Genomic DNA, 13,707 nt, shown 5'->3' on the forward strand with positions numbered 1-13,707 from the left:
ATAAAATGCTAGAAGATGGTGGCTTCTTTAGACATCATTTACAGGCTCAAAAAATAATTTCTAGTGAAGGCAAAAGAATAGGTAAATTATGGGATTTTTGAGAACAGTGTAAACCAAGTGAGGTCCAAAAGGATTACTAGTACTTAAATACGGGTATAAAAAACAAACCTCGAAAAACATAGAAGAACAGAACCACTGATCTGAACAATAAGCATAATAATTATATCTTTATCTTGTATTTACAGATTAGTGTTCTGGAATGGGTAAAAGGGGAGAAATGAAAGGTCCAAATAAAATGTGAATGAACAGGTAGTTATATTAGTGTCTTCGAAGCACAAAACTAACTTCTTCCAAAAAGCCTCATGTCATCTGCCTGGAGGAGTGGGTGGAGGGTAAGTCCTGACAAAAGGAAAAAAACCTGAACTACGTTACTGAAGTCTTAATATTTCTTAGAAAAACGTATCTTTATGAAAATGGCTCACTAGATCACATGAACATCTGTAAATTAAGGACATCATTGTAATGATACAAGACAATATAGTGGAATATACTTTGCCTAAATGTTTCTAGGACAAATCCTTCAACTGTTATAGCTATAAAACTCTCCTGAGACCAGGAAAGAGAGGATAATCATTTACAGACTAAAGAAACACTGAAAAATACACTTCAGTGAGTAGTCTTGTACATCACAGGATGGGGAGAAGGACTAGATGGAGTCATGAGTCTTTTTTGCTTAATATATACTGATCCTATATAGCTCTTTAATAAGACTGAGTACCAGATGTACAATTCCAAATCTCCCACATTCTCTAAACAACAATTGTTTCAAAGCAATACTGCATACACATGTAGGTATTCAAAGTCAGTCTAAAAGATTCGTTTTGAAATTTAAGCTCACTAAATTTTTTTGAACACCTAATGCTGGAATAGAGATACAGTCTTTGCCATTACACCCAGAATTAAGAATGCCAAAGAAAAGCATACTTCTCATTGGAGGAAGAAAGTAAGTTTCACAAGACAGTTATTTCAATCTACTTCCTGCCACACAGACAAAAAAATTAAAGCGATGTATCCATATAGATACACACATAAATATGTACACACACAGATTCTCTCTGGTGAAAAGTAAGCACCAGTAACCATGCTAATAAAATCAGTAATTAATTGCACCATGATGTTTCCTCTCACATGTCTATCCCCCACTGAACCTTGTAATCACATCCTTGTCAAGAGATGCATTTTAATACCCTGGCTGCAGGTACATCCACTGATGTTTTCATTTGTCAGCTCCTAATCTAGTGAACCTTCCTTCAAAGCTATTTGAAATTAACACAACTCCTAAAGTACATGCAGGACAACTGCCAAATCCTTTCTCTAATAATTAATCACTTCCTAACTTGATGCCTACAGCTTAGAAAATGTTTTGTTCTCTTAGAGCATAAAACGATAAGAACATCTCAAAAAAGCTAGAAAACAACAAAGTTTTAGTCCTCTAGTTTTTCGCTTTTTTGCCAGTCTCTTATACAAAACTACAAGCAAGCTAACAATGATTCAGTTTTTTGTGAAATTTAGGAGTCATATTTTAAACACAGATCAGTTGCAAAGTTAACACTAACTCATTGAGATAGTCAGGACCATAAAACAAATTTACAAACCTATTAAAGACTATGATAATCACTATGTCATTATGTAAACCAAAGTAATTTGTGACTCAACATCTGCACCTTCAGAAAGTAAGCAAAAAGCAGGACACAACCAACATTATATTCAACAGCACACTTTATAGCCTCTTGTCCCAACAATGTATGCTGAGAATCAGAGGTACCTTTAGAAGCAACATACTATCCAGTCTCACAACAAAGCACATTCTGGCAAGTACAAGGAAACAAGAAGCAGAACACCTTGAATATAGATCAGTCAGTAATCCACAAACACTGACACCTGCACCTAAGGGCCCACATGCCTAATTCTTCAAGTCAGTTGAAAGGGTGGGTGGGTAGGACAGAAAGCTTGACAAGCCCTTCCAGTTCTAACAAATGGAATACAATCAAGGTTAGTATTTCTTTACAAGAGTTTCCTCTTTCCTTCCTGGGAGCGCCTGAAGACACATGTTCCAATCCTTAGTAGACAGCAAAAAAGTCCATCTTTCTAAAGGCCTTTAAAAACTTTATTTTTTAAGTATCTCCAGGGTAATAAATATGTATTTACTTGCATGCAGGTAGTTATTTAAAATACCACCAGCAGTCAATGTTCACTCCATGTATCCCCCATTTCAGCCGAGCAAGCTCTTGTTCCTCCAAAACACAGTGGCATTTACCTCACTGACCTTGGGACTGCCTTCCTCCAGTATTTCTCCCTCATCAGTTTGCATGGGAACAGGATCTGTGCAAAGCTCTGCAGAAATGCAAAATACTGCCTAGAAGATAAAAAAGAAAGATATATTTTAAAAACAATTAGTTTTCTGCCTTTAACGGTGTTATGTGAGCTTGTGGTGCACATAAATAACAATTCTAGGCTATGACCTTTAATGTTCCCATTCTGCACGTATTTGCTGAATTTATATATTTTACACAAACAAGTAAGACAACTGTTATTCAGGATAAGACATAACTCTACTTAATTAAGAGAAAAAAAGCACCTAACAGGAATATATTTTCTTTTTAATTTTAAAATATGTCACTGCTGAGTATTTAACATATTCATTGTGTTTACTCATTAAAGCTACAGCCAGTAAGGAATAATCACACAGACTAGAGCTGACCAATTCTTGCTTACTAGGAAATAGCTTTTGTGCAAATATAAGCTTCACAGATTTGGCTTACAGACAAACTAAAGGTTATTAGTTTGAAAAATTGTTAGACTTCTAGTGATCCCACAGTACCTCTCAATTCTTACTTGAGAGAATTTTTCCTTGACTTCATTTTAGAAATAAATACATTCTAGGCTGTAAATGGTTCAGGGAACTGATAAAGTCATTCATCTTTAGGTCAACATTTCCAATCTAACCCAGGTCAACGGCTCCCAGTGTTTCCAATATTCAACACTACTTGGTAACTTATTTTTAAATTTGTTTGACAGTGTCAGTGCAACTCCAACTGAACAAAACCTACACCCCAAACTCCATTCTTAGAATTGTAAAGTAACTTATGGAAACATGCAATACAGTTAGGGAGACTTTGGTTACAAAGATTAGAATGTCTTCTACTCCAGATGATAAGCCATCTTTCAGAGGTAATGGATCAAATTGATCGATTTAGGAGATCAAATGCACCAGCATAAATTCAGCAGGAATCTCTCACTCTCAAAATGCAAGATGTAAGCTATCAGCAGATTTATAACATTCCAGGTATGTGGAAAGTAAGGGCTCACACTGAGTTAAAAACTCTCTTAAAGCCAAGAGCTGTTGGCCTTTAACAGCTGTCCCTCTCAAGATGCTGTAACTCTTCAACTGCACCAGCATTTAAAATCCATTTAAAGTCTCTCCACTTCATTTTTGCACCTCAGCTACAGAGCTGCTGACTCTACTGTCACCTTCACAGCAGCAATTCCAAGCCTGGAAACTGACAACTTTGGGAGTGCAAATAGTAATGAGGTCAAAAAGCAAAAGCTTGGAAATCGTTCATCTAGATGCATCTCCTTCATTTCAAGGTTAAAGCCTGTTCATAAGGTAAGGCTGTCTGCTCTGCCAACGTCTTCTGTATGTTGTGCATAGGTAGACAACATCTTTCATGGCTATTAAGTTGACACAAGGAATGAATAATATGTTCTACAAACATAAAAGGCCTGAAGCTACAAAATGTTACATACAACTTATTAACTCTTATAACCAACAAGATGTTATGTTCAATAATATTACGTATTCTCATGCAAAGCATGAGAGCTGTAAAGACTTAGAGCATCGTAATTTCCTTTTCTGGGGAAAGAGGAATGAGGATAAAGCAGAACTCTCACCCAAATCCTCACAAATATTCTGCCTGCAACATATAATCGAAAATCATAGGTATCAAACGCTAAGCAAGACTTGTATCATGCATCTATGCCAAGATCCTCCTGCATATAACAAGTATTTCTTGCTGCCAGGCTATCTTCTGTTCTGCAGCAGGAGGGGAGAAGGACAGGCTGAGCAGTCCCTGTCCATGGTACTTCACCACACTGAGTTTCTGAAACCCACTCCAGAGCTTCTGGAGCTGAGAGTTTCTGAGCATGATTTTGCAATATCAGATTCAAGTAATTGGGAAGCTCCACAGATTGTTAGACAGATAGTCTGATGTCTAATGGCCACAACAGCTTTGGCCAGAAGGATTGCTGTGGCACTGAACTGGCTTCAAATCAGAGAAACAAGTAAGATTGAACTTGAGCTACAGAAGCATTAAAAAAAGCTTGACCAGTCAGGTCAGGCCAAGACCACTGCAAGGACGGGTCACTGTTCATTCAGAGTGCTGGAAGAACTTAAATATGAACCTCTGAAAAACTGCCATGTTTATCTTCTGAGATATCCCTCACTATCAGAGGAATGGAAAGTAGCAATATTTGAGACCAGTTTTTATATATTACTTCTGGAAGAAGACAACAAACTACCAACCAGTGCATCTCAAAGAAAAAAAAAAGTCAGTAGAACTAGGAAATAAAAAAAATGGAAAGGCTACAAGAACAAAGATAAGCAAGTTATCCCATAGAGGACAGATTAAATACACTGGAATTATCCATAGCTCAGAGATCAGAATAGGAAATAAAAGAACAGAGAGAAATCTATAAAAAACAGCAAATGTAATGGAGAAGAAGAGAGTTTATTCATTCACTCTTCATTTGTCCCGTAATTCATGTTTTATCAGCTTTAATGCTGGTAATAGCTGATAACAGCTATTTCATACAATGCTCAGTTAGAGCGAACTCACTCAGATGGGATGGCAAGAAGGTGGAAGTTTTAAAATTTACTGGAAAAATTCATAAGGGGAAAAGAAAATCCACCAAAAAAATCTTGCAGCTGGTGTAGGAAGACCCTAAGCCACAGACTGCAAGAGGTGTTGCAAGAGGAAGTTTTGCTGAACACTACCCTTCTATTGTATTTGTCCCCGTTGCATTTGCTTCTGGCTTCTTTCAGGAGACAAAACATCAGGAAACAAACTATGAGCCCAATTCAGTACTATCATTTTTATGTTCTTTCTGCATACATGAATCCTTGATTCCCATGGCCACTGGCACACGAGTGCTGCATTTCAAGTTTGTTTATTGCCGAAAGCAGGCATTTGGGGATTCCTGAATCCATGGGAAATTACCTCTGTGGCAGACTTTTGTAGCAGTCATTTACAACTGAGGATGACTTCTCAGCCAACAAGTGACTGCTTAGTGCCAGCTTGTGAAGAAATAACAATTATTCCATGTTGTTGACATCGCCTCTTCACCTCACTAGCTTCTCAGCAGAGGGCTGAAGGTCACACATAGGGTAATTTATTTTGTACACAGAGGACAGACAAGCAATCAGAATTTGTACTAGCGTCCTAGAGGATTGGAAAAAAGGCCAAATGCCAAAAGGCATTTATTTACTTATTTCCAATATTTATGTGATATGCCAGGTTCCCAGGGGATAAAAATACATAAAAGTTTACAGACAGTCCATTTAGACTTTCAGATCCAACATCTATCAAAGTCACTCTTGGAAAAAGTCAAAAGAAAGATAATCGTCTTCTTCCATTCTTGCATATACCCACCAAAATTACTTCAGATGGGACTGAAATCCCCCAATCTTTTTATTCACCTGACATCTTCTAGAAAAATTAACCAACTTTGGCTTGAGTGAGGACTCCAAGGAAGGTCTGACAAATACCAATGCACAGGTATGTCCACATACAATGTAGCAGATGCATTTCTAAAGTTAGGAACAATTTTTATTTAACTCTTTAAAATATCATACAGTGATGAGAATCTATTCTCAAAAGTAAAAACACTGACTAATATGAGCTAGCCACAGTTCTTATGAACTTTAATGCCTACTACAATATTGTCCTGTCATAAACCAATATGGCTTTGGGACAATCCAGTTTGATATTTAGTCCTATTTATGTTCCATCTCTTCCTGCAGCAAAGATGTACACATTTCATTCAGTGGTATCACGATGATGGATGCAGCTACCAGTCATAAATTCAGTGTAAGCAGAACAGTGCAGAGCACCTTATGGATACTATCTCTTCACTACTGCATTCTAGCACACTCTGGCAAGTGAAACCTGAGCCAAATTTCCATATACTTATAAATCCCTAAAAATCAACACCATTGAACAAGGTACTTCCTCAGGTCTCATTTTCCCCTGGGTAGAAAGGTCCACCATTCAGAAACACAAGGTCCTCATTAGCAAGAGAGAGCTGGAATCCAAATGTCTTCAAATTTGCTGTTCATCAAACAGGCATCACTGGAACTAAGCACCTTATCTAATACACAGGCTTTTCATACAGCAACACTTTTTTTCAGATTGCCAGCAGCAATCAAATATGGACTAAAGAGCAAAACTGTTTTTCATTTGATATAGAAGAAAAAATTATTTCAAGCTTCTGAAGAGTGCAGCTGCAAGCGAAGCACTTAATGTAAAACCAATTGTGGTTCCTGTGAATCAAAAGTCTAAATTGGATATGGCCCACTGGAAAACCCTTGTTCAACAGCAAGGCTGTGCAAACTGTCACCATTACAGACAGTAAGCAGAAATTGAAGGTAGGTCCCAAACTCTCTCACAAGAGCACAAAGCAAAACAGGCACACAAGTGCTCTTCAAAGATGGTGATCTTGTATACATGGCATACTTGAAAAAAAGCAGTTAGAACAAGGCAGTACTGTACTCAACTGTGTCTTAAATGAGACTGTGCTTATTTGACACAATTGTATTGATACATGATTGCAATCATTAGGCTTTATCTAGGTCCATAGACAAAAAAGTGTTAATTTTTAACAGATGGTCTAGCCACATTATATCTAATTGCTACAGCTTTACGTTACATCAAGTTTGTTAAGAATGTACAAAAGCAACATAAAATTTAACATATGGAAAAAGAACAGAATATTTTTTGTCGCTCTAAATGCGAGTTGAGAGGTACTGAAATGAAAGCAAGAGCATCCAGAAGATAAACAAAACTAATCACTAACCGATTCCAGTGACTTTAAAATCTCAACATAAATTAATCAATTTTCAAAGAAAACCATCTCATGCATCAACTTTAGCTGACAAAAACAAATCGCATCAGGCAGTTACAGAAAAAACTGCACACCCAAACCCACAGGAAATAACACACTAGAAAGTATATGAAAACAGCAATATATCCTATAGTTGGTTAAGAACTAGCAAAGGCTAATGTTCTTCTCACCTCCAACATTCAAGAACGCAATATTGAACTTTGGTTGATTTTTACCTTTGACAGTTTCCAAGGGCTGCCAAAGCCCACAAGGATCCGTCCTGGCTACATTCAGTGCAAAAATGAAGCCCTAAAAGGAGACAAAAAAAAATATTTTAGAGAGTCAGCCAACTGCGGGCATTACTAGATAAAAAAATATAAAAAACCAAAAGTCAATTGTCTCCAAAGCTCAGCAACCCTTGCTCCCAAAGCATTTAGAAAAAGCCATATTCATCTTAATAAAATCATGTAGGGTAAACAAAAATTGTAATCGCAAGAGAATCAATACAGCCCCCTTTCTGTCCTCCTTCCTCCCCCGCAATCTATGCAGTACTGGGGAGATGGGGCAAAAGACCTACAGTTAGGGTTAGAGTTAAGGAGAGAAGTACCTTTCTCCTCACTATTCTTCCACTTCAACTGCCACCCCAGTCTAGGAAATTATTCTTCAAAGGCAAGAAATTTACATATTGCAAAAAGCATTTACTTGCTGAGCTTTAGGCTCAAATTTAGGCTCAAGTTTTAGCAAATTTAGGCTTTTACAGAATAAAGTTGCACCACTGCTGGAAATGCATCTTTAACTACTTCAGAGAAGATGTTAAAAACATAATAGTGTTTATTGCTTACGCATACTTATTACTCACTCATCACCACACAACTTAGACCAACAATCAGTTTTGAGAAAAAAATAAGAATCCTTATACTGTGACCCTCCAAACCATTTAAGAGGTATCTTATACCTGTACCTATAGTATTTAGTCTGCTGGTTGATTAGCTTGCTCTGAATCTTCACTCAATACTATAGATACAGGCCTGACACTGAAGTCTAACAGTGTACCTTGCATAGTGCTGCATGACAGAAACCTCAAACTGATATTGAACAGGAAATTCCCCTTCCAAGGATTTACTGTCACTACCAGAGTTTCTGTAAACTTTGCCATTGGAACCACTTGCAAAAAAAACAGCTAACATTTCCTCAAAGGTATAATGGCAATACCTCCCAAAATGAATGCCATCATTTAAACTAGGCATTGCCAATTTTATACGTGCTGAAAATGTTATTTGTTTGGCAGCAAGTTACAATTTTCTCATTATTAATCATCATATTATCCTTTTCACAACAGTTTTTAACTGTTTACTTACTATGTATAGGTACAAAACTGAAATGTTCGTTTTTCATCCAGAAATGAACATGCAGTCAAAGCACTATCAAAGTAGGTGTGCAACATGCTCAGTCTTCTCAATCACTCTGAAGTAGTTTTCTAAGTGAAAAATCTACATTAAGTACATCATCACTTTAATATTTTGATGTCCCAAAAGTATTAGTAACCTTAGAGTCCACACCTAAATTGAGAATGTTTTTACCAGGCAAGGCATTTTAAATCATTGTTAGAAACTAAGGCTCTGGAGACAGAGGTCTAATAAAACTCAAACTCTTGATTACTTTTACAATAAGTGAATGCATACCCTGAAATGAGTAAGAAGCCATAACATTTACCACTTTGTAATATTTCCTCCATTGAAAAAAATAAGCACTGCTTTCATCTTAGCAAAGTAAAGCGAGTTGCATTTACCTGGCTTGACTAGACAGTAGGAGATTAAGGAAATACTTCTACTACTGAAATATACTGAAAATAATAAGCGGAGGTAAGAGTAACCCACTTTGTTGCCTGTAAGTTTTCAATTTTCCCTATTAATTTCCAAAACTATAGAAAAAAATGAAAAATTGATTCCTTGACTGAATGTTAAACTAGCATCCATCTCCCTAAAACATCTCAGAAATATGCAGCCACGCCATTTAATACACTATTATTAATCCATGTGGTCAAGTACACAATACTTTACAGGTGGAGTCAAAGGCTGCTGTTGACTTAGCAGTTTTATCACATTTCTGACACGTACCTCCGTCCAATCAGAGTATCAGCCAAAAAGCAAGACTAATGAACTGTCTGTGCAGTTTTTGACAGCATAGGATCTGAAGTTGGAGAACGGGAAATACTGCAGAAGCTGGCCCTTTTTCCCAGCTTTTCCCAGAAAGGGCTTGTTGCAGGCTGGATACTGAAATACTGTAGCATTAGTATCTAGCAAAAGCATTCAAAATTCCTGCCAAACCCCCACATGCTTATGGACCACTAATGTCTCCATGGAAAAAGAGAGAACTGCTACTAATTATGCCAATAACCTGTCTTCTCTCATTACAGAATCTTATTCATGAAGAGGAGTATGGATTCCTATCCCTGATTGAAAAAAGCCTCTCGTCAGTATCTAACTTTTAATAGATATACGACAAGAAAAGACTGATCGCCCTCCTCCTGTTACTCTGACAAATTTAGGCCTATGTTTCTAGAGCAATAACAATGTTAATTAGCAAAGTCAGTGGCACAAGAGAGTAGAATACAGTGAAAACAGTTTGGGTTAAAGACAGAATGCGACGTGTAGCTCAGTAGGACTGCAAAGATGTTACAGCAAGGAGAATCTCAGTGTCTACCACAATCAGAACAGAATTTAAATATCATGCATACATCTCCTCCTAATTCAAATCCTCAGAGAAGTATCTACTTCTGCTGGCAGCCAGGGCTTTAGGATGCATCAACCCACTTGCCTGGACTGTATAGGAAAAATTTTAGCCAGGAAAGCAGACAGTTTGATTAGGTAGCCAGAGGGGAGGAAAAGGAAAAAACAAACAAAAAACCCACCCACAATTTATGTACCATTCCTCTGACAGAAGAAAGGGGGGGAACTCCCCCATCCCTCCAAGAACTGCGACAGTTCATAACTAAGTATTAATCAGCTAACTACAACACTTACTTATTAATTCAGGCACCCAGGCACACTGAAAGATCAGGCTCAGACTCTTATTATCTTGCAGATACAATTCATTATACCTACATACTCCTGGCTTATATATATTGTCCTGTCCTGACAGACTAGAACTGTATGCATGTACAGTGTAACCCCCCCAAATATTCTGTATGTATTTCTAGTTCCAGTATAGTCCAGTGCAGCAATTTGCTTAGCTGGGTTAGGGAATCTATGAAGCAGCAGAATATCCTGCGCAGTCAGGACTCCTAGACTAGCTTTTTTCCTCAAGTATTTTTTAGGGTGCTGCAGGTCTTCCCACATTTGCGCACCAAGTTCTTTACTTACAGCAAATACCGCCTTTCTGATCACCGCACACAAGCTGCCTCTGCAGGAACACCAAAATATTCCAGGTGCACAGAACTGAAAGGAACAGGTTGCCATCAGGAAAATGTTTTCTTCAAATTCTCCCCCCCAACCTCCCATCCAAATCTGGAGAAACAGTAAACACTGGTAGCATGTGTGACAGAATTTCCTACTGACTGTGAGATACGACAGAACAGTAGGAAGCTCTAAAAATATACTTTCTATTCACAACTGGGAAAAAACACAGGGTGAAACTGGTTTCCTGTGTAAGAACTGAGAGAACACACAAGTGTGTTCAAGGAAAGTGATTACGTAATTCTACAATAACTCCTGAATATTAAATCTTGTGTAAAAATGAATCCCATTACCTACCAATTGTCGGGTATTTAATCCTATTTTGAAAGAGTAACATAGCAGTAGCGCTGAACTGGCTAACACTCAAGCCCATTTCAAATTGTTCAGAATCCACTACCCTGTCTTAACCACAGCTAGAATTAAATACTTCAATTTTGGTTTTGCAAAATATAACCAACTTCCAGGAATGAAAAGAGGTCCAGAACTATTGGTTTACCACTATACATCCAAGCTAAAATCACTAAAATCTAAATTATTCCAGTTGCCATTATTCAGGCACCATAAAAGAAAGCTTTGTTGTTAAGGCAACCAACAGGTGGCATGTTCCTAAATTCACTGCATCATCTTGTTGGCTACTGCTCATGCTTAAATGTACAGCATTAGCTAGTGACAAACTGTTCCTGCCATTGGACTAGCTGCCATAAACTGAGTATTTTTTTTCCTGATCTTCTAGCATTAGCTAAGAGCTTTCTGGGCATGATTTCCATTCAAACAATTTCTGACTAGAAACAGTACATTTGGAGACAAAAGGGGGTCTTTGCTGCCACTGTGGTTTAACTGTCCCTTTGCTAAGTGGGTAAATGCTTGACAGCAGCAAATTTTAATTTTAAACTTAGTTCTGACTTATGTTGTGGAATGATTCTGATAAAGCAACCAAGAGCACACTTTCTGCTCAAAATGCCTCAAGCTGTCTAAAAACATCACCTCACAAAAACCAGCTGCTGTCATAACTACACAAAAACATCACATATCCAATTAAGCCAACTTCCCAATATCCTAAAGTCATTCATGACTTCTAAACAATACAGAAATATTTCATGTTTTTTAATCTACAGCACACTGTCACTCTAACAGTCATGATTTACTATAAACATTATCCAGGACAATCTGGGTCTCACTGTGGTAGTCCTTCTCCACTTTACTTCACTTTTCAAGACTGAAGAGGGAAGTGTAACTTGTAATCAATTAGAAACAATTCTGGACGAGAAGGAGAGATGCTACTGGTGCTTGAGAGAGGATTTACAACTTCTTTCTTTCACATTATTTAGAACCACCTCTTTGCATTAGTTAGGTGGAAGGAAATCCACGAAGGATTAACACTTCAAGGACAAACAAACTAAAGATACTACTCTAAACAATGCAGCTGGGAGAAATGGGAAAAGGCAGAAATCCTCAGCCTCTTATAAAAAAAATTCCAGAGAACAGCATTCAGCAATGGCAGCTGAGTACTCCACAAAACCACCGTGGTGTCCTACAGCAAAACATGACACAGGATAAAGTGTCCATTATGTTTAATTCAGTGCTAGCTGCACAACTTTGTATTTTGTTCAGTATTAACTTCTCTGCACTGATGTTTTTTGTACCATATAGAAAATTGTTCTGCTGTTAATGTAGATATGACACAGCCACTTTCAACCACAAGATAAAGAACTGTAACTTGGAATAGATATCATGTACATTAGTCTGTACTGCGCTTCTAAGAGAACATGAGAATAGAAGGACTATACATAAGTTATGTCACTAACCTGTACGTACGAAACACAAGCCTTAATTCACAGCACTTAAGTCTTTTCACATCAACAGCCCAAATATAAATTAGCAAACCACATTCATAAAGTAGAACACTCCTGAAGATGTCAGGATTTTTCCTAAATGGACAATTGCACAACATGATCTGCTCAAGAAAGCCCAATCATTAGGGAGTTTGCAGGTTTTTTTGTTAAAGAATGTCTCCCTTTTTGACTCAATGTTAAGGAGGACAGGAGAAACAAGCGCAAAAGGATACTTCTCCAATCACATTTATGGGGCTTTTTCTGAGCAAACTAGTAATATTTATTAACTCATGTCTATATAATCTTTAAAAAAGCAAAAATTTTATTCACTTGATCACCTGGCTACTGGATCATCAGTTTCAAAAGCAGGGTAAGGAAAGGCAGCCTTGGACTGCACAAAAATGCTCCTAAGTCAGATTTTCTATTTAGAAGATCCTGTTTCTAGCTCTTGAATCTAAGGACAGCCTTGAAACATGAGCTGAAGACAGAACATTGCATTGCCACCTTTCCCAGTGTTCCAAAACATCTACATAAACAACATGTAAGGTGCTAAATGTTCCTCCTCCCACTAAACGAAAAATAAATTGAAAAGTGTTTTTAAAAATGTTTTGCTTACACCTTTTTGCCACTTTCTACTGCACAAAGCAGCATAAAAATTCACTTCTTTCCTGCTCATACTAACTTCGCTAAAGAATCTGTTAAAGGTTACAGTGAACATAAAAGGTATTTGTCGCTACTTTGCCTCAGCAGCCTATCGTACACTACACATCACTTCTCAACTGTAATCAAGGTTACATCCCAACTATAATCAGCCCAAGGCTGCCAACTGGTTAAGTTTTCCAAAGTCCTTTGTGCTTTGTCTCTCTCTCTTTTCAGTGTGGCTGAAGCATATATATATACACACACACTTATATACATATACACATATATGTGTGTGTACATACATATGTATATGTAATAAACATCCTGAAAACTATTTCTACTTTTTCTCTTCAAGTCCTTCAACACTCTACCACAATGTTTATGGAAACTATCGAAACTGAGGTTGTTGAGAGTACCCTTTATCTTAACTGACGAACAGCATCTTCTTGACAGTCAGCAGCATAGTAAGAGTTTTGGTGATGACTGGAGCATTAAAATGTGATGAGTTGAGAATACTGGCTACTTTTTCCATTCTATATCAAAGTTTTACCCAGCCAACATAATGAAAGAATTTTTTTAGCAAAGTTGGAAACAAACTATCACTATAAAAAACTCATTCT

At 37.4% G+C, this 13,707-nt stretch overlaps 1 protein-coding gene across 4 annotated transcripts in view; it reads right to left on the reverse strand.

The window, feature by feature from the left end:
• TNRC6B (trinucleotide repeat containing adaptor 6B) overlaps window positions 1-13,707 on the reverse strand; it is a 150,164-nt gene that overhangs the window by 126,537 nt on the left and 9,920 nt on the right. The window contains exons 2-4 of one of the 4 annotated variants that reach the window (XM_076337388.1): window positions 10,521-10,595; window positions 7,395-7,467; window positions 2,318-2,416 (exon numbers count right to left, since the gene is read on the reverse strand). In XM_076337388.1, coding sequence (XP_076193503.1) covers window positions 2,318-2,361 — 44 coding nt within the window. In that variant the 5' untranslated portion in view covers window positions 2,362-2,416; window positions 7,395-7,467; window positions 10,521-10,595. The remainder of the gene's footprint in view (window positions 1-2,317; window positions 2,417-7,394; window positions 7,468-10,520; window positions 10,596-13,707) is intronic. The other 3 variants (XM_076337346.1, XM_076337397.1, XM_076337355.1) reach the window with 3 other exon arrangements.

The sequence above is a fragment of the Aptenodytes patagonicus genome, chromosome 1, assembly GCF_965638725.1.
Source record: "Aptenodytes patagonicus chromosome 1, bAptPat1.pri.cur, whole genome shotgun sequence".
NCBI lineage: Eukaryota > Metazoa > Chordata > Aves > Sphenisciformes > Spheniscidae > Aptenodytes > Aptenodytes patagonicus.